The sequence below is a fragment of the Ruditapes philippinarum genome, unplaced genomic scaffold (genome assembly GCF_026571515.1).
Source record: "Ruditapes philippinarum isolate M1 unplaced genomic scaffold, ASM2657151v2 ctg4453_1_1_1_1, whole genome shotgun sequence".
In the NCBI taxonomy this organism is placed as follows: Eukaryota; Metazoa; Mollusca; class Bivalvia; order Venerida; family Veneridae; genus Ruditapes; species Ruditapes philippinarum.
The window spans coordinates 15147-42671 of record NW_026861346.1 but is presented as its reverse complement, the minus strand read 5'-3'; the positions used below and the strand labels follow the sequence as shown (position 1 = coordinate 42671).

Sequence of the window (27525 nt, the reverse complement as noted above, 5' to 3'; positions counted from 1 at the left end):
GTCGAATCAAATTCTAGATACATACAACTTTCGATGATCTTGTACTCGGAAGAAAATGTCGGTGTTACTGCATTATTAAATTATTACGTTGGCGCTACGCCAGGCAAAAAACGTAAATTATCTAATGAAGGAAAAAAGCGAAACAAAAGAAATACGAGTCCAGGCGCCTGCCGAGAAAATTTGTGGGTAAATGGAAAAAAATGGCCGCTCGTGGTTGGTTTTTAAAACGAGGAAGAAAATAAGATGAAATGTACATTGTGTCATAAATTTTTATTAAAGATCATATGATGATGAGATTTTGATCATGAATGTTTTAAATTTCCAGACAGAGTCCATCAATCTGGATAAACTGATGTTTTATTTAAGAGAAAATGTGTTGCAAATCTTTAAAAGTTCCCTATGTCTTTTAAAAAACACAAAGGTATTACCATATACATATATTTGGGAAAAAATTCGGTCAGACAAAAGTTCTTTCGGTCAGACAAGAATTGAAAGTTTGTCTGACCGAATGTCAGGCAAATGTTTCAGCAGTTTCGCGAAGCCTGACATAGCTTAAAAAGTTATTTACCTAGAGTTCCTAAAACTTTTACAGACATGTTGCTTTTCCCGCATGTGAAGTTGTGTGCCTTGGTTTCGCTTGTGAATTTAGGGGCTTTTCCAATTAAGAACTATTGCCCTTGACTTAGTAAAAAATTGCAATTTTCAACTTTGTCACACAAAGCTCAAAAATCTGGGACAGAACTCTGAAACCATAAGAGATATCAACAAAAAACTTTGTTGGTAGATTAATCTCATTGGGGGTAGATGAGCAGTAAAAAAGAATTCTTGGAAAAAAATCGCCCGGTTCAAAGCCGGTTGTTGTTAAATTATATGTTTTTAAGATCAGCGTGAATCTGGAGGCATGTGGGCTGTAAAAGTGGCAGCATCAGCATGTTTGACCAAGGTTCCACAGGTCTTTGAAAATGCATGAAAATGGTCTGTCTTGAAAAGTGCTTGAATAGAGTATGTCCTTAAAAAGGGTTTGATTTTGACAGGACCACTTTTGTGAACGATGTAAATCTCAATCTCTGAGTTTTCTACCATCAACTGTTAGATAATATATATTTAGACTGTACCGTCTTTCAGATTTGTTCAGTTATTGTCGCTATTATAGTAAGCCAGTGAATAATAGTGTTACATATACCTACCAATCGTAACATAGCATCTTTCTGTAGTTGAAGAAAGAAAAACAAATAGTCAGCCGATTAGCAAAAGTGGTGTTTGGTAAAAAAAAATTGTTTGATAAAGCACTAAAAAGAAATAAATTCTAGACCTGAAAGGATGAAAATCCAGTAGCTTCCTGCATTGGGCCCTTGGCAGCCCCCATGACCCCTTGGGTTATTTTCCCCTTTTTAGCTCACCTGTCACAAAGTGACAGGGTGAGCTTTTGTGATCGCTTTTCGTCCGGCGTCCGTCCGTCCGGCGTCCGTCCGTAAACTTTTGCTTTAAATGACATCTCCTCATAAACCACTCAGCCAATTTCATCCAAACTTCACAGGAATGTTCCTTTGGTGGTCACCTTTAAAAATTGTTCAAAGAATTTAATTCCATGCAGAACTCTGGTTGCCATGGCAACCGAAAGAAAAATCTTTAAATATCTTCTTTTAAAGAACTGTAAGAGCTAGAGCTTAGATATTTGGCATGAAACATCTTCTAAAGAGTGTCTACCAAGTATGTTCAAATAAAAGCCCTGGGGTCAAAATTGGCCCCGCCCAGGGGGGTCATTGATTTTCCCTATATGCATATTGTAAAAACTTTAAAAATCTTCTTTTAAAGAACTGTAAGAGCTAGAGCTTAGATATTTGGCATGAAACATCTTCTAGTGAATGTCTACCAAGTTTGTTCAAATAAAAGCCCTGGGGTCAAAATTGGCCCCGCCCCAGGGGGTCATTGATTTTCCCTATATGCATAAAGTAAAAACTTAAAAAATCTTCTTTTAAAGAACCCAAAGAGCTAGAGCTAAGATATTTAGCATGAAACATCTTCTAATGAGTGTCTACCAAGTTTGTTCAAATAAAAGCCCTGAGGTCAAAATTGGCCCCGCCCCAGGGGGTCATAGATTTTCCCTATATGCATAAAGTAAAAACTTAAAAAATCTTCTTTTAAAGAACCCAAAGAGCTAGAGCTAAGATATTTGGCATGAAACATCTTCTAGTGAGTGTCTACCAAGTTTGTTCAAATAAAAGCCCTGGGGTCAAAATTGGCCCGGCCCTGGGGGGTCATTGATTTTCCCTATATGCATATAGTAAAAACTTAAAAAAACTTCTTTTAAAGAACCGTAAGAGCTAGAGCTTAGATATTTGGCATGAAACATCTTCTTGTGAATGTCTACCAAGTATGTTCAAATAAAAGCCCTGGGGTCAAAACTGGCCCCGCCCCGGGGGTCATCATTGATTTACCTTATATGTGTATAGCAAAAACTTAAAAATCTTCTTTGAAAAAACCCAAATAGCTTTAGTTTAGATATTAAGCATGAAACATCTATAAGTAAATATCTACAAATTAAAGCCCGGGGGTCAAAACTGGCCCTGCCCCAGGGGTGTCATTGTTTTTAACTATATGTGTATAGTAAAAACTTAAAAAATCTTCTTTTAAAAAACCCAATGAGCTAGAACTTAGATGTTAAGCATGAAACATCTTCTTATGGGTGTCTACCAAGTCTGTTCAAATAAACAAATAAAAGCCCTTGGGTAAAAATTGGCCTGGATGGGGGGGCTATATACAGGTGAGCGACCTCAGGGCCATCATGGCCCTCTTGTTATCAAATTAACTTTTGGCATCCTTGTTTCAAAAAAAAAAATCCTGGAAGATCTCGGATTCTTGTAGAAATAACAGTCATTGTCTTATATACCTATATACTATTATTAAACAATAGTAAGAGTGCAAAGTGTTCCACGTTATTGGTATAGGTAGGCAAGTGTACAACATCGCTTTTTACGTTTCTGGTTTTCAGTCTGTAAACCTTGAAAACTTTGGTAAAAAAATGAAAAAATATGAATTCCTGATAAAGTTGCTTTCAAGATTATTATTTGGGAACAAAAATAAAGGGATTTTTTTAAAATGCTTATTTTTGCTGAGTACTGTCAGGTAACATTCTGGTCGTCAGGATTATTAGTGAGATTCTCATTTGGCAAAATTAATGAGGAAATTCGATTTTCTTGAGAGATTTTATTTTCAAGATTTGCAAGATTAAAAATATTGAAATTTTTAACTTTTTGAATAACAGTATATACAAAAATTGATTTTCAAATGATGAAATAAATACATCTGCATTTATTTCACTTTTTTAGAACATCTCAGTTTTTTGTATTGTGAATTTTTAAACATAATTTAATATGATTTAACATAATAAAATTCTAATTGTGAAAAATAAGTATTACACCTTAATTCTGAAATATAAAAGAATAATACATGAAGATCTACTTGAACAGTGAAATGCACACAATGTTCCAAATGGGCAACACTGTACTGTACAGAAGAGGTTGATGAAATTTTAAGAATATCTTTTTAAACATTATGTGCTGTTTTCTTTATGATTCTCTCCACACCCCCCCCCCCCCCCCTCTCCTTTAAAAAATATCATTGAATATTATATGTGACCAACACATACTGACAAATATCTCCATATCTACAAATACAAACAATACCTAAAGTAATTTTTATTTTATAAACTTCATTGTTATAACACACCTTTTTAAATAAGATTCGCTTTCATTTAACTTTTTAAACTGCCTTGTAGCTTATCTTATAAAATAAATTAAAATGTTTTGCAGGTATGGATTCATCACTTTTGAAAATCAGGAAGATGCTGACCGGATTATCAAAAAGGAGGTGAGTGTAGAAGTGAGTGTCCACTTTTGTCTTCTTTATTTTGTTACAACCCTTTGATAATTGATTATAAAAAATAAATGCTTTTATAATATCTACATGTTAATTTATTAAAAGTAAGTTGACATAAACTTTCTTTGATGGTGATAACACAAACTAATTCCATAATTAATAATTTGTGTCGGTTTTGAAGTTCTGATTTATTTATTTGACAAATTGTTTTAAAAAATACACCTTTTTAAACATTTTCAGTCTGATAATCTTGTGTTTAGAGACAGGAAGCTCAATATAGGACCAGCAATTTAGAAAGCAGGTTTGTATATTGCATGATTTATTTTGATTGTGAAGTTGGAACATTCTTAGTAGGACTTCCACACACCCAAGTTTGTCAATGTTTTTGAACAGTTTGGCAGATTCTGTTGATTGACCGGTTTTCAAATTCTCCAGTTAAGTTTATTTTTCATGCACTGACTAATAAAGTTGTATCAAAATAGAACCAAGAGAATATCTGTTACCAAGACAAGGTTTATTTCCATTGAATTGTCAGATGCAGATATTTACTAAATTTGCATTAGATGACACTTTTTCTCTTGGAACCAGCAAAGTTTTGACATGTAGTGAATTAAGAATTGCAAAATATTTTTTTAAGGCTCCCAGATTTACATGATTCAATAAAACAATATGCAAATTCAAAGCAATTTGATTAAAATTAGCTCCTAATTAACACTATACATTTTGGATCAGGCACCAAGAGGGTACATGGCTTAAAATAGCTTCCTCTGGAAATCCAAATCACAATGAAGGCAAAACAAATGCGGTGGCAATCGGATCTGCATGCAAGAAATAACTTAAGTAAATCTGAACTACGGACATGTTTCTAGTTTAACTTCTGTACCTTCCATGAAGTAAACGTGTTTAGAATAGTGCAATTTACCCTAAAAATTCAATTAAAATCGAGTTTTTTATCCCAGTTTTACAATCATTTTCCCAAAGATAATGGGAATAGGGGCCTTTATGTTGAAAAAGCTCTGGTTAAGTAGGTGTAATACAAATGTAGGAAAAATAAGCTTACTTGATTTTTCAAACATTTTGAAAATTTGTTAATCTGGGAGTCTTAGATAAAATGACAGTTATTGCATGTTTGCCCTATGGTCAGCCTTGTTTAATTCCAATAAAAAAGTTTTTATATGTAGGATTTTCTAGAATAAAAAAGAACTTTTTTTCTGCATATTTCTTTGAAAAATATTTCAGTAGAATTTAGTAAAATTCATTGCGGATTATACAGGCAAGGTTTGACCATAGATTTTTTAATTATCTAATGATTTGTCCAGGATGTTCAGAATTTAGTTCTCTTACGCATTTACAGTTGTTTGAAGCATAATAATTTTTTTGAAAGATGTCATACCTTTTAAGGGCATCAAAATGTGGGAAAATAAGACATGAATTACAACCTTTTCAGCTTTATATGAAAAATTTTGAAATTCTTTTTTTTTTTTTTTATCAAATTTGATATGTAGAACTACACTGTAGCCTCGATAACTCGCCCTTCATTATAACGCAAATCTCAGTATAGCGTTCATAGACCTTGGCTCCAAAAAAAAAAAAAAAAAAATCAAAAAAAAAAAAAAAAAAATTTTTTTTTTAAGTAGACTTAGATTTTATAGCGTGCTATAACGCTTGCTCAATTGACTGTCAAGTACAATAAACAATTGTTATTAGGACATTTTTGTGCGCCAAAGGTGTGAAAAACATGCCTGTAAGGGTTAATTTGCTCTTTTGTTGTTTTACCTGTCTTCATATTGTTTCCAAAATCTCAAATTCATATCATAACCGTGACATTGGCAACCGGTGGTGTAGTATAAATAAACTAAAATTCACACACATATCTTTTGACATGTAAACCTCGCTGAATTAAATAACCCACAAGCCCAAAATCAATTTAAAATCCTGCACTGTAAATAGAGCGGGCATGACAGGAAAATAATTGGCGTCTGATTTACTAGGGGACACAACTAAAGCTGGACTGTAAATTACAGTGTTATTTACAGTCCAGCTTTAAGTTGTGTCCCCTAGTTAATCACACGTCATTACAGTAATGGCTAACTGTTAGTGTTTACACTACATTCATGATTTATAATTTTCTTTCGAAAGTTTTTCATTTCTTTTAAATATAATTAGTGTTATTGTGAATATAATACATGTTTACATCATTGAAATGCTTTAGAAAAAGATAATGTCGATTTTCATTGAACAGTAAGTAAAAAAAAAATCAGCGTTAATATATAATATGTGGTGGGTGGGGTAATGCGGTAATTTCGCAATGAGCATTCTAATGAGAGCCTCGTTAAAGCGCGGTGGTGAGACATTGGACCCCAACATGAGCGTTTTAATGAGGCTGAAGTGTATTTCAGTGGGTAATATATATGAAGAAAAAAAGTCTGAATTTAGATGCACTGAAGATGCCCTAAAAATGTACATGTTATATTGTTGAAATACAAACTTAATGCATTTACCTTTTGTTGTAGATAACCTTTACCTTTACTACTACAAATCCATTTCCTGTATTGTTCTATTATAATATTGTCTTTACAGTTGGAAAGAATATTGCAAAATCTTAATTTTTCATGTGTATATAATTTCGGAACAAAATCAAATAGAAAAGAAACAAAACTAAAACACATTATAACAGTGAAATGGAAGTAAGACATGAAAAGGATGCACATCTCTATTTTAATTTGAATCAGCGTCTTTCATGGGTGTTTTTTTCCTAACAATGTATGATAAGAAACAACTTGGACCCACTGATTTTAATAAGTATTGGTAGTGGAATGGTTTTTCTTTACAGGTAATATCTCAAGATGATATTTTGATGATGGTATTATTAAAAATAAATGGTAGCAATGACATGTCAGTGAAAAAATATTTTTGCTCTTCCATGACTGCTTTATGTTGGCCTTAATTCTACCATTATTATCTACTTTATTTTTGATGAGACTTGTCCAAGAATAATTTTAAAATCATAAAAGAATATCTACTTTTTACTTTCAAAGCCCTGAAAGATTTTTAGAAGAGATGTGAATCTTTAACATTGACACAGTTGGCAAAATTTGTTAACTGAAATTAACTGATATTTTGGGAATTACAATACATTGTTACAAATGTTTAATGGTTTTTGAAAGGGGTGAAGGAGAGGTCAATTTTAATATTGAAAATTGCCAACTGTCATTAATGAAGTTAAGATAGGTGTAATAAAACTGCAAGTCAGTAATGTTACATCTTGCTCATTTTGAGCATTTTGGTTTGTGCATGTATTTTCATGTTAATCTAACAAAGTTATTTCCCATTTCATTTGCAGCAAGTTTTGCCAAGGGCATTTGGTAAGCCTCTTTGTTTTTAAATATTTTTTTGTTTTAAAGGAATAATTAAAAAAAAAATCATTTAGAATCTGTAGAATTTCTTATTCAATTTTGAAGTTGATACTGTGATTTTATATTCTTTGGTGATTTATTTAAATAAATTTGCATGAATATAACAAGTTGCTGGATTTGCTTAATTTTCAGATTATTGAAAGTTTTAAGGCTGTTAAAGCATTTTAAATTACATTAAATGTTAAACATGGACAATGCTTAAGTTTCTGTTTGCTCCTTCAATTAATTCTTTTTCAACAATTTTCTTAACAATGCGAATAATTTGTCTGTTTATTTTGAATTTTCACCATGAACCCTCTTTTTTTTGGGCAAAACCCTTTTTTTTCAAAGAGAAAAAAATATAGGAAATTAAAACCCAGTCAGGGGGGAAATTTCCCGGTTTGCCCGGGCAAACTCCCCAACTTTGTTTTAAAATATTTTTAATTTCTTTTTGGTTATTGCCCTTCTATCCCCCTTGACCAACCCCCCAAACAACCCCTTGGGACAAGCCCTTGAATTTGGGACAAGTTTAAAAATTTGACCCCTTTTCATAAAATAACCTTACTTTTAAAAGGCCCCAAAAGGGGAAAACCCTATAATTTTAAATTTTTTTGAATGGATTGCCTTAAAAATTTTGAACACAAATAAACCCCCTTGGGGGGGGGGGGGAAAACCCTTTTTTAAAGGTTCCCCCAGACAAACCTGACCCCCCAGTCAAAAAATTTGCCCCTTGGGCCCCTTTGTTTATCCCTTGGCCCAAAAACAAGACTTGCTACCAAACAAATATTGAATGATTTAGGTATGACCTTTAATTGACCTTGACTGTCAAGGTCAATAATGAAATTCACTTGTTTTTCCTGTAACTGGCGGTAACTGTTATCAGTAAATGGATTAACTACATATTTAGACATAACATCTTTAAAGTCACAACCTTCATGTATATCAAATTAACCTTGACTCATGTATGACCTTGATCTTGAAGATCAAATTAGTGGATTTTCACCGATTATCACTATATTTGGCTGTAACTTGGAAAATAAACAATGGGTGGCATCAACCTTTTGGAGAAGACTTCGTAAAAGGTTGAACTGACCTTGACCATCAAGATCAGATATTGAATTTTGTTTGTATTTTCTTAACTTTGTCATTTATATATGGAAATGATTCAAATTTTGACAAAACAACAAGCATGACTTTACAGACATACTAAAATAAAAAAAGGAAAACCATATTATTTTTTTTCTTCTGATCTTTCTTTTTAAACATTTGTTGTATGCTTTAAGAAAAATTAAAAAAATTTGAGCATTGCCCCCTCTGGGCAGTGGATCTTGTTGTGTATAGAAGTAGATGCTTTTATCCATCCCATATCATTACATCTTACATGCATGTTATCATTTTAAACAAGGTGATATTTTGTCTGTAGTTTATTTGGAAAGTTGCCCTCTTTCGTTTTTGAAATGCATCTTCAAAAAAAAAAAAAAAAAAAAAAAATAGTAAATGAAATGAGTAAATTTTGACTTTAAAAATTGTCATATTTAGAATTTCTTTTGGTTACTGATGTTTTGATTTCAAGGAAAACAATTATTATGAGAAATATATACTCTAGATTATAAGTGGCCAGCATGTGATGACACAATATTGAAAAAGTTTGATTCAGTGTAAATTGTTGAAATAGAATGAGAATTGATTTAATTTAGACACAGGTATCCTGTATTTTTCAGTAAGTAAGTTCTTTAAAGTGGCGTAATTTCTCAATTAACAGTTGAGCTAGTATTATAGTTTGAAGAAAACATAACATTCCTATAAAGAATTTAGCCTTGTGACAAGATGTAATAACATTTGGTTTGCTTGTCTGTATGCTTTACACTTCCATGCTTAGACAGTCCTTGCTTTTCTTTATAAGCTTCGAAATTATTCCAAGTCCTTGCATTGTAAACCTTAACTTAAGCATTGATGAAGCTTAAATGGAACAGTTATTATGAATTTACAGAATCCCCGGTGTCGCCAGGTGCTGTGATGTTCTCTAATGGTGTCCCTTATACCTACCAGAATGGCATGGCAGTGTTTGCATCTCCAGAAGCAGGTTATGCTGTACCTCAAGCTCAGGTATGAAACTTTACTTTCCTAGGATTATTACACATGTAATCCTGGGTCCATTTCCCACTTTAAACCACTGGCCACTCACCGCTGCGGGTTTGAATCCTGACAGGGACTTCGAATTCTTTCATGTGAGAAAGATTTCCAGCTAGCTTAGAATGTCAGTGGTTCTACTCAGGTGCCCGTTTCTGCATGAAAAATTGTATTCCTAGAAATTTTCAATGGTATAGTTTTTCATTTTTTATTAGCTCACCTGTCACAAAGTGACGGGGAGAGCTTTTGTGATTGCTTTTCGTCCGGCGTCCGTCCGTCCGTAAACTTTTACTTTAAATGACATCTCCTCATAAACCACTAAGCCAATTTCATCCAAACTTCACAGGAATGTTCCTTTGGTGGTCACCTTTCAGGGTTCGACACTAACGGGGTCCCGGGATTCCGAGGATCCCAAAAAGTCGGGAGGAATCCCTGTGATTCCTAGCTGGGGATTCCGTTGGGATCCCTGAAAAATTGCTGTGTAAATTTTTGAAATTTTCTGAATTAATGTCATTGAATCACAAATATTCAAGAAAAGTGGTTCAAGAAAGAAAAGAAAAACCCCGCCGGTAAAATCTACACTCTTGAATTATGTACGCTAGTTTTTCTTTGTGCAGTGACTGCTATCAACTCATTTGCGATATATAATGACAAAAATGTTTTGACTAAAGAAACATTCTTGTATAATTTTATATCATGCATTGACTTCATAAAATAGAGTTGTGAAAATTCAAAAAAGAAATGTAATTATCGTATAATTATTACACAAGCGATGTGTACTTCAAATTTGTGTTGATCGGCAATGCCGGCGGTAGCTACTGTACAGTTATCCAGTGTTTGTTGTTTGTTTTTTTGCCAAAATTCGGCACTTGTGACCATTGTAAATTTTCGTCAAAATTGTGAAAAAAAGATAGCTGGTGTATTTTTATGCCCCCACAGAGTGGGAGCATATAGCGTTGCACTTGTCCGTCCGAGTGTCAGTCCGTCCGTCCGTCAGTCCGTCCGTACGTCCCGAAATCTTGCGAACGCAACTCCTCTTAAACCGGATGGCAGATTTTGCTTAAACTTACAGGGATGAACAACCTTAATGTGTAGATGGTAGTAAAGGAAGGAATTTTCGCTGCGACCAAATTTAACAGAATTATGGCCCTTTGTTGATTTTTTCACTAGATACTATGAAGAAATTTTGTGAACGCAACTCCTCTTAAACCGCATGGCAGATTTTGCTTAAACTTACAGGGATGAACAACCTTAAGGTGTAGATGGTAGTAAAGGAAGGAATTTTTGCTGCGACCAAATTTAACAGAATTATGGCCCTTTGTTGATTTTTTCACTATATACTATGTAGAAATTTTGTGAACGCAACTCCTCTTAAACCGCATGGCAGATTTTGCTTAAACTTACAGGGATGAACAATCTTAAGGTGAAGATGGTAGTTAAGGAAGGAATTTTTTGCTGCGACCAAATTTTACAGAATTATGGCCCTTTGTTGATTTTTCACTATATACTATATAGAAATTTTGTGAATGCAACTCCTCTTAAACGGATGGCAGATTTTGCTTAAACTTCCAAGGATGAACAACCTTTATGTGTAGATGGCAGTAAAGGAAGGAATTTTCGATGCAACCAAATTAACAGAATTATGGCCCTTTGTTGTTTTTTCATTATATACTATGTAGAAATTTTGTGAACGCAACTCCTCTTAAACCGGATGGCAGATTTTGCTTAAACTTCCAGGGATTAACAACCTTAATGTGTAGATGGTAGTAAAGGTAGGAATTTTTGCTGCGACCAAATTTAACAGAATTATGGCCCTTTGTTGATTTTTAGTTTTCAACTTGTGGCACATGTAGTCCAAAAAATATTTGACCTACAGTCATAAGATTGACAGAACAGTGGTGTGTGGGGGCATCCGTGTCCTATGGACACATTTCTAGTTTCTCCCTACAGTAGACTACAGCAAAAGTATAATTAATAAACAAACTAAAAAGAATCCATACTTTTAAGTTTAAAATCCTTTTTGAAACTCACAGCCTTCAATGCTAAAAAAACATTGTCTAACTAAAGTCTTAAGGTCAATCAAGGTCACGCATTATTTACCGACAAGAAATATAAAAATCCTTACGTGAAACATACAGCAAATGACGAAATATAAAGCAAATGACGTATATTTCATCTGACAGTGCTTTGAGCCAATCAGTGTTGTGAACTACATGACTGCTGTATGGGGTGAGTGCCTTTGATGTGACAGGTGTCAAAACTTGAAAAAAAATCAATACACCGGGAGGAAAGGGATGGTACATTTCAGTGTAAAAATTGAGAACAATAAATTTGGATATTGCACATCCCGTCATGGACTTGGAGCAACTTATCATTTTTAAAAATGAAATCATTTAAAGGTACCGTACTTGTAATGCAAACAAAACTGTTTCTTGATATTTTTACTAGCTTAAGTAAAAAAATTATCAAAATATTTAATTTACAACAATCTATGGGATTTTTCCTTTTAAACACAAAAATTTAAAATGATATCAAATATTTTTTTTTAAAGTGATCATAATTAAGTATTCCTTAAAAATGACATGAAAGTAAATAATTATCGACAGTTATCCATACCAGACCTTTCTGGAATATGGAGCCTAATCATTACCTGTAACTTTTTAAAGATCTACATATGATAAGTGGGCTCTATTTCAGTGAACCCAGGCTATCTGGGAAAATGTTTCCCCAGTTCCTATTTAACTTCAAAAATTCAAACCACCTTGGCAAGTCACTTGCATTATACCTTCATTTAGATACAGAAACTGGTTCACAATTATCAACTCCAGGGAGAAAACAGGTTTTAGCAAGATAGCTATTTTCAAATCAAACTCTTGTTCAGTGAGCTTAATGTTATTCTGTTTCCATGTTCATGTAAAAACATATTATGTTTTAATTTATCTTAGCAGTCCAAATATACTAGTAAAGTTAACACTTTGAAACGCTTTTAAAACTTTAAATAGCATTATTTCCAAAGGGCTCATAAACTACATTTTCTGCATCTGAAACAAGACAATATATCCTGTATGTAGTCTCAAAAATGAAAAGAATTTGAAATCGAATTGCTGCACTCCTTTGTTATTCTTCGCTTCCATATTTTACTATTTTGATCTGAGGAATCCCTGACATTTAGGAGGAATCCCTGAATTAAATCTCAGGGATTCCTATGGGATCCATGGTAAAAACAGTGTCGAACCCTGCCTTTAAAAATTGTACAAAGAATTTAATTCCATGCAGAACTCTGGTTGCCATGGCAACCGAAAGAAAAAACTTTAAATATCTTCTTTTAAAGAACCATAAGAGCTATAGCTTTTTTTTTGGCATGAAACATGTTCTAGTGAATGTCTACCAAGTTTGTTCAAATAAAAGCCCTGGGGTCAAAATTGGCCCCGTCCCAGGGGGTCATAGATTTTCCCTATATGCATATAGTAAAAACTTAAAAAATCTTCTTTTATACCCAAAGAGCTAGAGCTAAGATATTTAGCATGAAACATCTTCTAATGAGTGTCTACCAAGTTTGTTCAAATAAAAGCCCTGGGGTCAAAATTGGCCCCGCCCCAGGGGGTCATTGATTTTCCCTATATGCATATAGTAAAAACTTAAAAAATCTTCTTTTAAAGAACTCGAAGAGCTAGAGCTAAGATATTTAGCATGAAACATGTTCTAATGGGTGTCTACCAAGTATGTTCAAATAAAAGCCCTGGGGTCAAAACTGGCCCCGCCCCGGGGGTCATTGATTTTCCTTATATGTGTATAGCAAAAACTTAAAAATCTTCTTTGAAAAAACCCAAATAGCTTGAGTTTAGATATTATACATGAAACATCTTTAAGTAAATATCTACAAAGTTTGTTCAAATAAAAGCCCGGGGGGTCAAAACTGGCCCTGCCCCAGGGATGTCATTGTTTTTAACTATATGTGTATAGTAAAAACTTAAAAAATCTTCTTTTAAAAAACCCAATGAGCTAGAACTTAGATGTTTAGCATGAAACATCTTCTTATGGGTGTCTACCAAGTCTGTTCAAATAAAAGCCCTTGGGTAAAAATTGGCCGGGGGGGCTATATACAGGTGAGCGACCTCAGGGCCATCATGGCCCTCTTGTCTTTATATGTGTTTAGCAAAAACTTTAAATCTTCTTTGAAAAAACCCAAATAGCTAGAGTTTAGATATTAAGCATGAAACATCTTCTAGTAAGTGTCTACAAAGTTTGTTCAAATAAAAGCCCTGGGGTCAAAACTGGCCCGGCCCCAGGGGTGTCATTGTTTTTAACTATATGTGTATAGTAAAAACTTATAAGAATCTTTTTTTAAAAAGCCCAATGAGCTAGAGCTTAGATGTTTAGCATGAAACATCTTCTTATGGGTGTCTACCAAGTTTGTGCAAATAAAAGCCCTTGGGTTAAATTGGCCCTGCAACGTTGGGGGGGGGGGCCTATATATAGGTTAGCGACCTCAGGGCCATCATAGCCCTCTTGTATGATTTAAAATTCGTGAAGCTTTTTACGCAACACCATTGGGAAAAAAAAGCTCTACTGATTTCTGTATATTTAGTTAGCTATTAAAATATAGCTATAAGTATATAATTGGATGTAAAACTATGTTTCATTATCATAAATTTTCCTTTTTCAGCCACAGACAGCATTAATGGTCCCACAGACACCACCAGTGTATGTACAACCACAGTATGCAACATACCAAGTACCAGTTTCAGCATATAATTATACATCATTACAGGTTTGCTTTCTAATCATTTTATAAAGGTTGTTTATGCTGCAATACATGTCAGTGATTTTTTTCACACTTTTTTGTGAAACAGCTTGTGCCTTCTCTTCTGTGAATTTTTAAACACGCTTAAGTTTAATTGTGAAAAATAAAATTTAGACCTAATTAGATAATCAAGATACAAGTAAAAAGAAAATTACATATCAATACCAGGGATGTTTATGTTATTATATTATCTACCGGTTTCGACCTACTGTGAGAAATTTGTGAGAAAATCACAAAAATTTGGTCCTGAAGTATATAGGATGGTTAGTCAATGACTGACCAAAATGGTAACAAAAATTCTAAAAATATGAGATTTTGCTCAGTGCCAGAATATTGTCATGTATATGTAATAAAAAGAATCATGGTTTTACCGAGTCCAGTGTTTTCTGGCCATTGAAAAGTTCCATAAATAGAGGATATACAAATAATTTGTTGACAGTTTGTGTCACTTTTTATGCTCCCCGAAAAATTTCGGGGGAGCATATAGTCGGCGCCTTGTCCGTCTGTCCGTCCGTTGTCTTGTCCAGAGCATAACTTGAAATCCTTGGAGATAATTTGTTGAAACTTCATACAGTGGTAGCGGTCATCGAGGGGGAGTGCAGTGTCAAAGAACCATAAGTCTATTTTGCCCGGTTTTTGAATTATCTCCCCTTATAGAAAAATCTTGTTCGGGGCATAACTCTAAAACTATAAGAGATATCAACATGAAACTTTGTAGGTGATTAGATCTCAATGGGTAGATGTGCAGTGCATAAGAACAATAACTCTTTTTGCCCTAATTTTGGAGTTATTGCCCTTTGTTAATTTTAATACTTTGAACTTTGTCCGGAACATAACTTGAAAACCCTTGGAGATAATTTGTTGAAACTTCATACAGTGGTAGAGGGCATCGAGGGGGAGTGCAGTGTCAAAGAACCATAACTCTATTTTGCCTGGTTTTTGAATTATCTCCCCTTGTAGAAAAATCTTGTCCGGGGCATAACTCTAAAACTATAAGAGATATCAACTTGAAACTTTGTAGGTGAATAGATCTCAATGGATAGATGTGCAGTGCTAAAGAACCATAACTCTGTTAAGCCTTATTTTTGAATTATCTCCCCTTTTAGAAAAATCTTGTCCAGGACATAGCTGTAAAACTATAAGAGATATCAACATGAAACTTTGTAGGTAGATAAATTTCAATGGGTAGATGTGCAGTGCACAAGAATCATAACTTTACCTTGCCTAATTCTGGAGTTATTGCCCTTTGTTTATTTTTACTTTTTGAATTGTCCAGGACATAACTCGGAAATCATAAGAGATATCATCAAGAAACTTTGTAGGTTGATAGATCACATTGATTAGAAGTGCAGTGCAAAGAACTGTAACAGCCTTGCCTAATTTTGGAATTATTGCACTTTGAACTTTTTTCCACGGACATAACTCTGAAACTACAAGAGGTGTACTTTCCTGTGTACAAAACCTATTTGGGGAGCATCACCCGGCTCAAACCGGGCTCTTGTAGTATTACTTTATCTATGTTATGCACTTTTTTAATGTGAATACATGTTGGCATCAAATGGCAGGATTGGCTTTTCCACAAAAAAGTGAGAGGAAAAAGAAAAAAAATCACTGCAATGACTGCGCATGTGCCATTTGCTCTGGAGGAAATAGCACAAACAATTTTCTTTCATAGACATACATATAATAAGGTATTGCTCTTTTCATTTAAATTCAAACAATATTTTTGTAAATTACAGGTAGCAGTCATATAGCTTAATACACTTTTGAGCATGTGTTATTTTGACTTGTCTTTTCTGTATTTGTAGACTTCGTCTTTTCTGTATTTGTAGACTTCACCTCAGTGGGCAACTACAGCAGCAGCGGCTGCAGCAAATGCAGGTCAATGGCGATACATGACACAGGTAAAAACATTTTTTGGCTCGCCTTAGCTAGCTCAGGGTGAGTTTTAGGATTGTTGAATGTCCGTCGTCTGTCGTCCATCCTTATTTGTTCGTTAACACTCTTGTGGTCACATTTTCTCCTCAATCAACATCAAACTTTGTCGGGATGCTTGTCAAGCTAATTGCTCACATGAGTTACAACATGGGTCATCTCGGATGATAAATAAGGTCACAGGAGCTAAAAATGGAAAAATCTTGTTAACACTTTGTAGAAGCTTATGTTTTGATCTGAAAGTTTGTTTTGATGATTTCTAGGTCAAGTTGGAATATGGGTCACCTGGGATCAAAAACTAGGTGACATTGCCCATATATGGAAAAACCTTGTTAACACTCTAGTGGTCACATTTTTGACTCTGACTCTATTGTCATCAAACTAGGTCACAGGAGCTAAAAAAAATAGAAAAATCTTGTTAACAATTTAGTGGGTTCTAAATTGTGGGTTCTGTTTTGATCCAAATATCCTGGAAATTGGTCTGAAAGTTTGTTTTGATGATTTCTAGGTCAAGTTCGAATATGGGTCACCTGGGTTCAAAAACAAGGTGGCACTGCCCAAATTTGGAAAAACCTGTTTAGCACTCTAAAGGTTACATTTTTAGCTCGACTTTTCTATGAAAAGGGGAGCTATCCTACTCGCCCCGGCGTCGGCGTCGGCGTCACACCTTGGTTAAGTTTTTCGTACCACCCCACTTTATTTCAGAAGTATTACAAGTATGGCTTTGAAACTTACCATACTTGTTCACCATCATAACCTCCATCTACAGACAAGAGTACATAACTCTGTCAAGGTTTTTGACAGAATTATGGCCCTTTTTTGACTTAGAAAGTGTATTGAGCTTGGTTAAGTTTTTTGTACCACCTCACTTTATTTCAAAACCATTGGAGGTATTGCTTTGAAACTGACCATACTTGTTTACCATCACGACCTTCATCAACAGACAAGAGGACATAACTCTGTCAAGGTTTTTGACAGAATTATGCCCCTTTTTGACTTAGAAAATACATTTAATATGGGTAAAATCCACTTATTGCCTTAACCCTTTGAGATATTGCTTTGAAACTTTTAATGCTATTTCACATCATTACCCCCATCTGTACGCAAGAGAAGGTAACTCTGTCAAGGATTTGTTTTAAAAATTAAGGCCTTTTATCGACTTAGAATCTTGGTTAAGTTTTTAGTACCAGTCCACTTTTTGACTGAACTGTTTGAGATATTAATTTGAAAGTTGGAATACTTGTTTACAATCATGATTCCCAAACATGTCCAGGAGAAGGTAATTCTGTCAAAGATTTTATTTGAATTATGGCCCTTAACTGTCAATGTTTTGTATTATAGGCAAGCACTAAAAAACTTAAAAAATCTAAAAAAATTCATTCCTATCCACTTGTTCACTTTACCATAAATTATGTCATAATAAAATAATTCTTCACTAAATATCTTAATGCTCATGGCCATTGTTCACTTTAAAAATACAGAGATTCTTGTATTGCCTTTTACTGCAAAAACTTTTTTTATTGGCAAGCAATAAAAAAGTCGAGCGCGCTGTCTTACGGACAGCTCTTGTTTACTCAATTGTCATCAAACTTGGTCAGGATGCTTGTCTAAGTAATTGCTTGGATGAGTTGGATGGGTCAGGTGAGCGATCTGGGGACATTTTGGCCCTCCTGTTAGCTTGACTATTCAAAGAAAAGGGAAAGCTTTTGTTCTCACCCAGTGGTCCTCGTCGTGGTTTCCATGTAAGTTGGCATTTCCAAAACTATTGAATAAAATGGGATGAAACCTCATAAACTTGTAACGTAACTATAACATTGATTTGACAGAATTATGCGTTTATATATAAATGGGTATGTATATATATACAAAATATATAGACTAAACTAGTGTGACAAGACAGATCAATTAAATTTATAAAAAGGAAACGTTAAGATTTGTTCAAACTTTCTTTGTTTGCTTTTAGTAAAAGTAAAAAGTCTAGCGTTGCCCCTACCCGGCAGTGGCTCTTGTTGTTAAGCTTACCTTATCACATTGTCTCAAGTTTAGCTTTTATGATCACAATCTTTAAGTCTGTTCAGTGTTGCCAACATTTTTTAGAAATGAATATTTAAAAATCGGCTCCTCGGAAAGTGCAAGAGCTTGAGCTAAGAGATTTTGTATGTAGTAAGAAATCTCTTAGGCTTACAGAAAAGTTCTAGTTCTGTAAGTCAAGTGCTCTAGTTTGTGCTTCAAATAATGCAATTCATGAGAAAACTATGGTCACCTGGTATCATGGTAAAGTGTTTGAAGTTTTGCAAAGTTTGAATTGTAAAGAAAACTTGGTTGACTGTAAGACATAAGTGTTAATAGCTGTTCTTTAAGAAGTGGTTTCTCGGGAGCTTTTTGTTTTTGCATGCTTTCATTCATTATTCTTCATGACACTTGTGTTTAGACTGAGAAACAGGCAGAACAAATTTTCTTTGCTTTGAATAATTATATTATACTGCTTATTGTGTGATAATTATGTTAAAGTGAAACAAATGTTTTTTATTTAAATGTAGAGCCCTACTACAGCTTTGACAGCTACAGCCAACCCTTACATGATCGCTATGCAACCAGATTTGATGTATGCTCAAGTACCACAGGCATATCAAGCCCCAGAATTCACAGATGCTACTGTTCTTGATGGCACTGCTGGGGTTGAGGTAATGTCAAACCATTATGCTCTGTGATAATTCAAGAATTGTGAATTTACAAAATAGTGTGTAAATGAAATATTTGTTGTTTTGAATAGTGGTCCTCATAAATGCAGACCAATACAAAATTTATCTTTTCTAAATTATGAAATGTTTTACTTGAAGCAGCTTTCCCTTAAGTTTTAAATGAGCACTAAATTGTCTATTTTACTAACAAGTTTCTTGCTGATTCATTATGTTTTGTGTAGGGTCTGCCCACAGGATAGCAATAATATATCAAGAAGTTTGAGAAAAATGTTTTAAAATTTTTAAGAAAAGTTAAAAGATTAAATATTCATGTAAATATTTTTACATGTGTGGTTTATTACTGGTTTTGCAGTGTTTATCACCATATTTCTACAGTGACTTACACAGAAAGGGCTTTTTAGAGATTTTTTTTTTTGTAATTTATGTGGATTTTTAGTGTTGTATATTTTTTATTGACTTCACCATAATGTACTTTAAAATACATTTTCAAAATTTTCATGAATATTAGCAGGAGGCATGCTGCTTTAAAGTAAGTCCTGATGTTACAGAAATGGCATACATGTTCTTGAAATAATGCCAATGTAAATAATTAAATGACATCTAAATTTAATGTGCCCCTTTAGTTGAAATTGACAAGATAAGTTTGTTTTATTCTGTAGCAAGTTTGAACATAATGATTATCCATGCATGTTTGAATTAATTGTAATTGGTCTGTCATTTGTGAATGATCTGTTAGTTACAGGTATTTATTTTGTACGGAGAAGGTATACATCATTCCAGTATTTATTATTGAGAAGTACTTTTTTGTTGCATTTTTTGTACAGATGCTATTTTTGTACCTCATAAAACATCTTTGTTTTGTTGTTGAGAAAGAAATGTTTGGAAGTTGGAGAGGAATAGAAAAATTGTTATATATATACTTCTTAAATAACTCATTGTTGTACTAAGTATTGTCAACTATTGCCTCATATTTATTCATTTTTGTTATATTTATACCCCCAAAAACGAAGTTTGGGGGGGTATATAGGAGTCACCCGGTGGTCGGTTGGTCGGTCGGGCGGTCGGTCGGTCGGTCCAGACGTCCGTTGCATTTTCCTTGTCCGGAGCATAACTTGAAAACTAATGGTTGGAATTCAATATAACTACATACAATGGTCAAGCACATTGAGAGGAAGTGCAGTGCACATGAACCATAACTCTATCTTGACTAATTACAGAGTTATTGCCCTTTGTTACTTTTCCTTGTCCGGGGCATAACTTGAAAACTACTGGTTGGAATTCAAAACAACTTCATACAATTGTCAAACACAATAAGGGGAAGTGCAGTGCACAAGAACCATAACTCTATCTAAAGTAATTACAGAGTTATTGCCCTTTGTTGCTTTTCCATTGCTTTTTTTTTTTGTCCGTTGCATTTTCCTTGTCCGGAGCATAACTTGAAGACTAATGGTTGGAATTCAATATAACTACATACAATGGTCAAGCACATTGAGTGGAAGTGCAGTGCGTAAGAAACATAACTCTATCTTGACTAATTACAGAGTTATTGCCCTTTGTTACTTTTCCTTGTCCGTGGCATAACTTGAAAACTGCTGGTTGGAATTCAAAACAACTTCATACAATTGTCAAACCAATAAGGGGAAGTGCAGTGCACAAGAACCATAACTCTATCTAAAGTAATTACAGAGTTATTGCCCTTTGTTGCTTTTCCATTGCCTTCTTTTTTTTGTCCGGACCATAACTTGAAGACTAATGGTTGGAATTCAATATAACTACATACAATGGTCAAGCACATTGAGAGGAAGTGCAGTGCATAAGAACCATAACTCTATCTAAAGTAATTAAAGAGTTATTGCCCTTTATTACTTTTCCATTGCTTTCTTTTGTCCGGACCATAACTTGAAAAACTGATTGTTGCAATTCATTATAACTTCATACAATGGTCCAGCACATTGAGAGGAAGTGCAGTGCACAAGAACCATAACTCCATTTTGACTTATTACAGAGTTACTGCCCTTTGTTTCTTTTCCTTGTCCAGAGCATGACTTTAAAACTACTGGTTGGAATTCAAAACAACTTCATACAATGGCCAAGCATAATAAGGGGAAGTTGCAGTGCACAAGAACCATAACTCCATCTTGACTAATTACAGAGTTATTGCCCTTTGTTACTTTTCCATTGCTTTCTTTTGTCCAGACCATAACTTGAAGACTTATTGTTGGAATTCATTATAACTTCATACAATGGTCAAGCACATTGAGAGGAAGTGCAGTGCATAAGAACCATAACTCCATCTTGACTAATTACAGAGTTACTGCCCTTTTGTTACTTTTCCTTGTCCAGAGCATGACTTGAAAACTACTGGTTGGAATTCAAAACAACTTCATACAATGGTCAAGCACAATAAGGGGAAGTGCAGTGCACAAGAACCATAACTCCATCTTGACTAATTACAGAGTTATTGCCCTTTGTTACTTTTCCTTGTCCAGAGCATAACTTGAAAACTACTGTTTGGAACTCAGTACAACTTCATTACAATTGTCAAGGGATTAAAAGGAAGTGCAGTGCACAAGAGCCATAACTCCATTTTGACAAAAATACAGAGTTACTGCCCTTGATACTTTTCCTTGTCCGGAGCATAACTTAAAACGTACTGGTTGGAATTCAAAACAACTTCATACAATGGTCAAGCACAATAAGAGGAAGTGCAGTGCACAAGAACTATAACTCTATCTTCAGTATTTATAGAGTTATTGCCCTTTGTTCTTTTTCTTTGTCTTTCTGGACTTGTTACAGAGTAATTCAATTAAACTTCATCAATGGCCAACCACATTGAAAGGAAATGCAACATACATGAATCACAATTATCTTTAATTGCCCACAACCATAACTCTATGTTTCAATTCTATTACAAGGTATTCTGTTACTAGTAACATCCTCATTTCCGAAGCAGACTTGTGGGGGTATTAATCACATTTAGTGATAGTTCTAGTTTAAGTTTATTAACTTCATATTCTATTAAAAAAATCCTCATTATTGTGCAATAATAACTTGATTAATTTAAATCTATTTATTTTGCCTTAGTTATGAATGTTCACAGGTGTACTTGTACTTAAAAGACTTCAGATGCATGGAGAGAGAGAGTTTACATATAAGTCTTCAGGTTTTTGTTTTTTCATTTGAACTCTACAATTTAATCTCTGCTTCATTCCAGTACTTAGAGAAGGCTCAATGTTGTGTTTGTAAAATGCTTATCTTAAAACTGCATGGATTTGGTGGATGCTACATCAATCAGCATGATAGATAAATGAACAAACATACTTGACACTAATATATGCATATTTTTATTGATTTTGCAGCATGGTGTGCCTTATACTGTTCAGAAGATGTATGATCATTCTGTATTGACAAATATATGTTAACCTCTACAATATTACATAGTAACAAATTGTCCAAATTTACAGATCTCCAAATATTTTGCAACTTGAGATTTACTCCAGTCAGGCTGAACTTCATGGGTACATAACAAGCTTGAGAAGTTTAGATTCTGTTCTCAGATTAATTTTCACTCAAGATTACTTTGAAATTCATGTTTACTAAATTTATTGTAGCGTTCTGGTAATACAGTTTGTTTTTACCTTCCACATGTTTGATGATATTAACATGAAAGTTTTAACCCTTTTTCATTCTTGCTTGTTGTTCTTGTTAAGATATTTAAAAGTGAAAATGTTTGAAAAAAAAAAAAACACGACAAAAACAACATTAAATGGGAATGAGGGTTTTGTTCAGAAAAAAGAACAAATTATCATTTTAGAAATGAATTGATGTCCATGTTTTTCTATGCAAGCATAAGACATTGAAGAGAAAATTGTTTCTTTAAGATTAAAATAGATTTGCCTTGTTGAAAGTTTATAGTTGACTAACACTTGTTCAGTATTTGCTTGATGCACTTTCATGTTTCTTACAATTTTCCTATGATTTTGATGTGGACTGAAATGCATAAACAGCAATTTTTACCCAACTATTCTGATAAATTCGTATTTGTTGTACAAAGATTCTTACATGAAAGTAGAGAATGCCAGCCTGATACTTTTATCCATGGAACAGGAATACATACTTTGTAAAACTATAGAAAAAAGAACTTTAGTAAGAGATGTTTTCATACAGCTTCTTAAAGCATGCAGTTTAAACTTAATGCATTATCTCAACTGCATGTGTATACTTTGCATGCAATTAGATGTTTCTAGGAAATGCATTTGTTTCAGGGCAGCATCTCCATGGGGGAACAAAGCTTGCAACAACTGGTCAGCCAGCCAATCGTCTCTGTTACTGAGGCAAAAGTCCCAGCTCCAGCACAAAATGTGGCTGTGTCAGTCGTGGCGACGACGATGCAGTATACACCTCCGGTTGTAACCTGCTCCATGCAGCATGACAAGTGTATCCCTATGTCTATAATTAACTCTGTTATGTCTACTAATACTCCAATTACTACATCTAGTCCAGTATCTACAGTCACCACAAGCAAGCATTCTAGTGTGTGTGCTATCAATGTCGCGCCTTATAAGAAACCAATTGCAACTGTGTCAAGAAGAAACTTCACAAGTCCCTTCATTGTAAGGAATGGACATAAAGTACAGTGTTTAATGGTCCCACCAAAAAATATGGCTTCCGGACAATATGCTTTTATGGCACAGCTTCCAGAGGAGACTGGTACCCCTACTCCTTGGAGTATTCCTTGAAGAGAACTGAAGTGAAAAATTTATCTGGAAATGACTATAAATAAAACACGTTATTTGTTTTCTTGTTAAGGTTGCTGGTTTTTAAGTAATTTGTTTACAATGTTTTTTTCCCTCCTGTAAAGTGATTTATTAGTCCCCTACCGGTTTAACCGGAGGGGACTTTAGGTTTACCCTCCGTCCGTCTGTCTGTCTGTCTGTCAGTCCGTCGGTCCGTCCGTCCACAAAACTGGATCCCGCGATAACGCAAAAAGTACTGAAAATATTTTTATGAAACTTGATATATGGATAGATGGCAGTATGGAGATTATGCACGTCTTTTTTTTTTCTTCCTATGTTGAAAATTCTGGTTGCTATGGCAACAAATAGTCTGAAAATATGGCAAATTTAACACATAAACTGGATCCAGTGATAACTCAAAAAGTACTGAAAATATTTTTATGAAACTTGAAATATGGGTAGATGGCAGTCTGGAGATTATGCACATCTTTTTCTTTTCTTCCTATGTTGAAAATTCTGGTTGCTATGGCAACAAATAGCCTGAATTTCAAGATTTCTGATTTAAATTTTTCAGCTTTTTCACTATATGTTCTTTATTTCTTAAGGTGTTTACTTCAAACTTTAAATATAAGTTTCTGGTCATCAACCACATCATATGTGACAAGGTTTATAACTCTAGCACAAAAATATCAGTATTACCTCCCTTGAACTTAGATTTTTTAGGGGAAAAAATGTTGTCTTTTTTAAAATAACTTCTTTATTTCCTAATGTATCTACTTCAAACTTCATATATATGTTTCTTATTATCACTCGACATTTTTGAGAAGGTTAAATACTCTAGCAAGACTTTTCCAGAATTATGTCCCCCTTTAACTTAGATTTTTTAAATATTAACAAATAGTCTGAAAATATGGCAAATTTAACACATAAACTGGATCCAGTGATAACTCAAAAAGTACTGAAAATATTTTTATGAAACTTGAAATATGGGTAGATGGCAGTCTGGAGATTATGCACATCTTTTTCTTTTCTTCCTATGTTGAAAATTCTGGTTGCCATGGCAACAAATAGCCTGAATTTCAAGATTTCTGATTTAAATTTTTCAGCTTTTTCACTATATGTTCTTTATTTCTTAAGGTGTTTACTTCAAACTTTAAATTTAAGTTTCTGGTCATCAACCACATCATATGTGACAAGGTTTATAACTCTAGCACAAAAAATATCAGTATTACCTCCCTTGAACTTAGATTTTTAGGGGAAAAAATGTTGTCTTTTTTAAATAACTTCTTTATTTCCTAATGTATCTACTTCAAACTTCATATTATATGTTTCTTATTATCACTCGACATTTTTGAGAAGGTTAAATACTCTAGCAAGACTATTTCCAGAATTATGTCCCCCTTTTAACTTAGATTTTTTTCGAGAAACTGGTATTTTCACTCCAACTTCTTCATTCCTTATAGGATTTACTTTAAAATCCCACATCGTAATAATATGACAAGGTTGTATAAACATAATTTCCTTACTAAGCATGGAAACTTAACACATTACTGTGATATAGACAAACTTATTTTATTATGTTTTGTGGTTGATATTTTCAAATACAGACTTCATCCTCAAATTCATTATAAATGGCAATACACAGGAGTGTATGACAATTAAAGAACTTTTTGAGGGACCGGTAGGGGACTACTGTATTGCCCGCAATACTATCAAATGCTTGTTTTTCTCTGATTAATCTAGTAAAAGATTTCTTTAGTTGTAATGTATCAGTATGCATGTTACAGTATGATTATTGAAGAATAAGCATTCATGCATGAGATCCATATGTATGCTGGGCTAAATGTAGTTGTTTCAGATTAGTTCGTTGTTTTATTGAATTGATTGATGATTGCAAACCATGTCGACTGAATTATATGTATTTTTTGTATGATCATTGCTTAGTGTGATTTGAGAAAGAAGATAATGTGTTGATGATGGCTTTTATACATAGGATAAAATGTAAAAATGAGCCATGTATTAAAAAAAAAAATTGGAAAATAGTGTGTAATTGATTGAAAGCAATAAATTGTTAATTGCAGGAAATAATTAGAAAAACAAAAACAAAAAACATTATCAAACTGCTTAACCTGTCCTCTATTACAGCAAGAATAAAAAGTTTTTCTTTGGTAAACAAAAATCTGATTTGATCCAAAAATGGATTTTATTCTGAGGAAAATAGTTACTGACAACTTTGGAGTTTAATTTTTAGTTTTCTATTGAATTTTTATGTATTATGTCAAAACTTTTTGCAAGAGTAAAGTGAATTCTCGCTGGTAGATCAAATAAAATGAAGAAATATTTATTGAGGTAAAAAATGTCTACCGTTTACATTGTTTGTCAGTATAATGTATTTGATCATAATAACCAAGTATTAAAAGTTATTTCATGTTTAATGAAAGACAAGAATTTTTAATAACAGATTGATACAGAATTTAATAATTTTGAATACTCTTTAATTCCTTTACACTTTTGATATTTTTTGTTGATTATCAAATACTTGTAAAATTATGCTAGGTATGAATGTTGAATATATGTACTTATTGTATACACATGTTTATATTGTTTAGCAAGTTGTTGATATACCATTTAGGAATTTATCCATTTGATAAAAGATCTTTCATCTGAATTTACATTATATCATTATAAGTTATATATTGGCCCAGAATGGTTGACTAAAATTTTCTTTGCTTTTTGGCCAAAAATTGATTTGACATAATACTTTTTACAGTTTGGTTTGAAGGATGTTGAAATGAGGGAATTTACTCTTCAAACAGATAGGAATTAACTAATGGAAGCTGTTTTGAGAGAGATTCTGATCTGTAAACCACTATAACAAAGATTCTATATGTAGTTTTAAATTATAGATTGTAAATCCTTTACTGAAATTTTATAAAAATATGATGTATATGATAATTATTTGGTCATATTTTATTAGATTATTAAAAAAGTCTGTTCATTTATGTTTCATTGTAATTAACCATCTAGATGTGCATGTTGTGAAATGAAAATTATTGCTCAAAACACCTATCGTAATTTCCTTCAAAAATATAGTGCCTTCCTTTATCCAAGAACTAGGTTTTTAATGTGCTAACATTGCTTTCATGTGTATTTAGATATTTACAAATGTTTTATATGTATGTATAATATGTAATATTTTGAGAATTCTATCATGTATTTTAGAGATTTAAATCATTTCATTTTCTGCAGCTTCATCTATACATCAGTGAAAATATTTCATTTTAGTCTTAGTAAAATAAATATGGTGCTTAATACAGTACATGTAGCTTATTTCTGTTGTTTTTTTCCATGAGAATGCATCTTAAATGATGGTTTTATTCTTTAATTAAGGAAGTGAATAAAATATTTGGTACATTTTAAAAACACTTGTATGTACATGATTGTAAATTGTTGGAATTTTCTTTTATTTGGTGAATTATATACACGTAAAAGCACCTGTATACATTATTGTAAATTTTTGAGACCAAGTAATGCTTATTGAATGTGAGTATCCTTAATTATTGAAAAAGTATTGTACAAGTAATTTGTATAGAGATTTTTGAAGATAGAGATGAAAATAAAATTTAGATACTCTTGTAAAATGTTTCTTTGTACAAAAGTGCTAATCTTTATTCTAGTAACAATAAAAGAAATCGAATATTGATGTTGTTTGTTTTTGTCGAACTTTTTGTTTTATATATGGGACAGCTGTAGAGATGTTGCCCATCATCCCCATAAAGTGTCCACTTTTTACTTATTTTCAGTCTACACCATGTAATAAATTTGTTTAAAATATGGAGAATTCTAATTTATTTCAAAATCCTTCGCTACAATGTGCTTGACTGGAAACAAATGAAACTGGACAATCTCTAAAATAAATGGGGCACTGGATTTTAACCACAATG

General features: G+C 33.3%; 1 protein-coding gene across 1 annotated transcript in view; it reads left to right on the top strand.

The window, feature by feature from the left end:
• LOC132715321 (protein boule-like) overlaps nt 1-27282 on the top strand; it is a gene marked incomplete at its 5' end in the record, with an annotated part of 39172 nt that extends 11890 nt beyond the window's left edge. Inside the window, 8 exons of the mRNA XM_060698314.1 lie at nt 3813-3870; nt 4120-4164; nt 7223-7244; nt 9265-9380; nt 14071-14175; nt 16041-16112; nt 18684-18827; nt 23111-27282. Coding sequence (XP_060554297.1) covers nt 3813-3870; nt 4120-4164; nt 7223-7244; nt 9265-9380; nt 14071-14175; nt 16041-16112; nt 18684-18827; nt 23111-23584 — 1036 coding nt within the window. The remainder of the gene's footprint in view (nt 1-3812; nt 3871-4119; nt 4165-7222; nt 7245-9264; nt 9381-14070; nt 14176-16040; nt 16113-18683; nt 18828-23110) is intronic.
• Between the last annotated feature and the right edge of the window lie 243 nt (nt 27283-27525).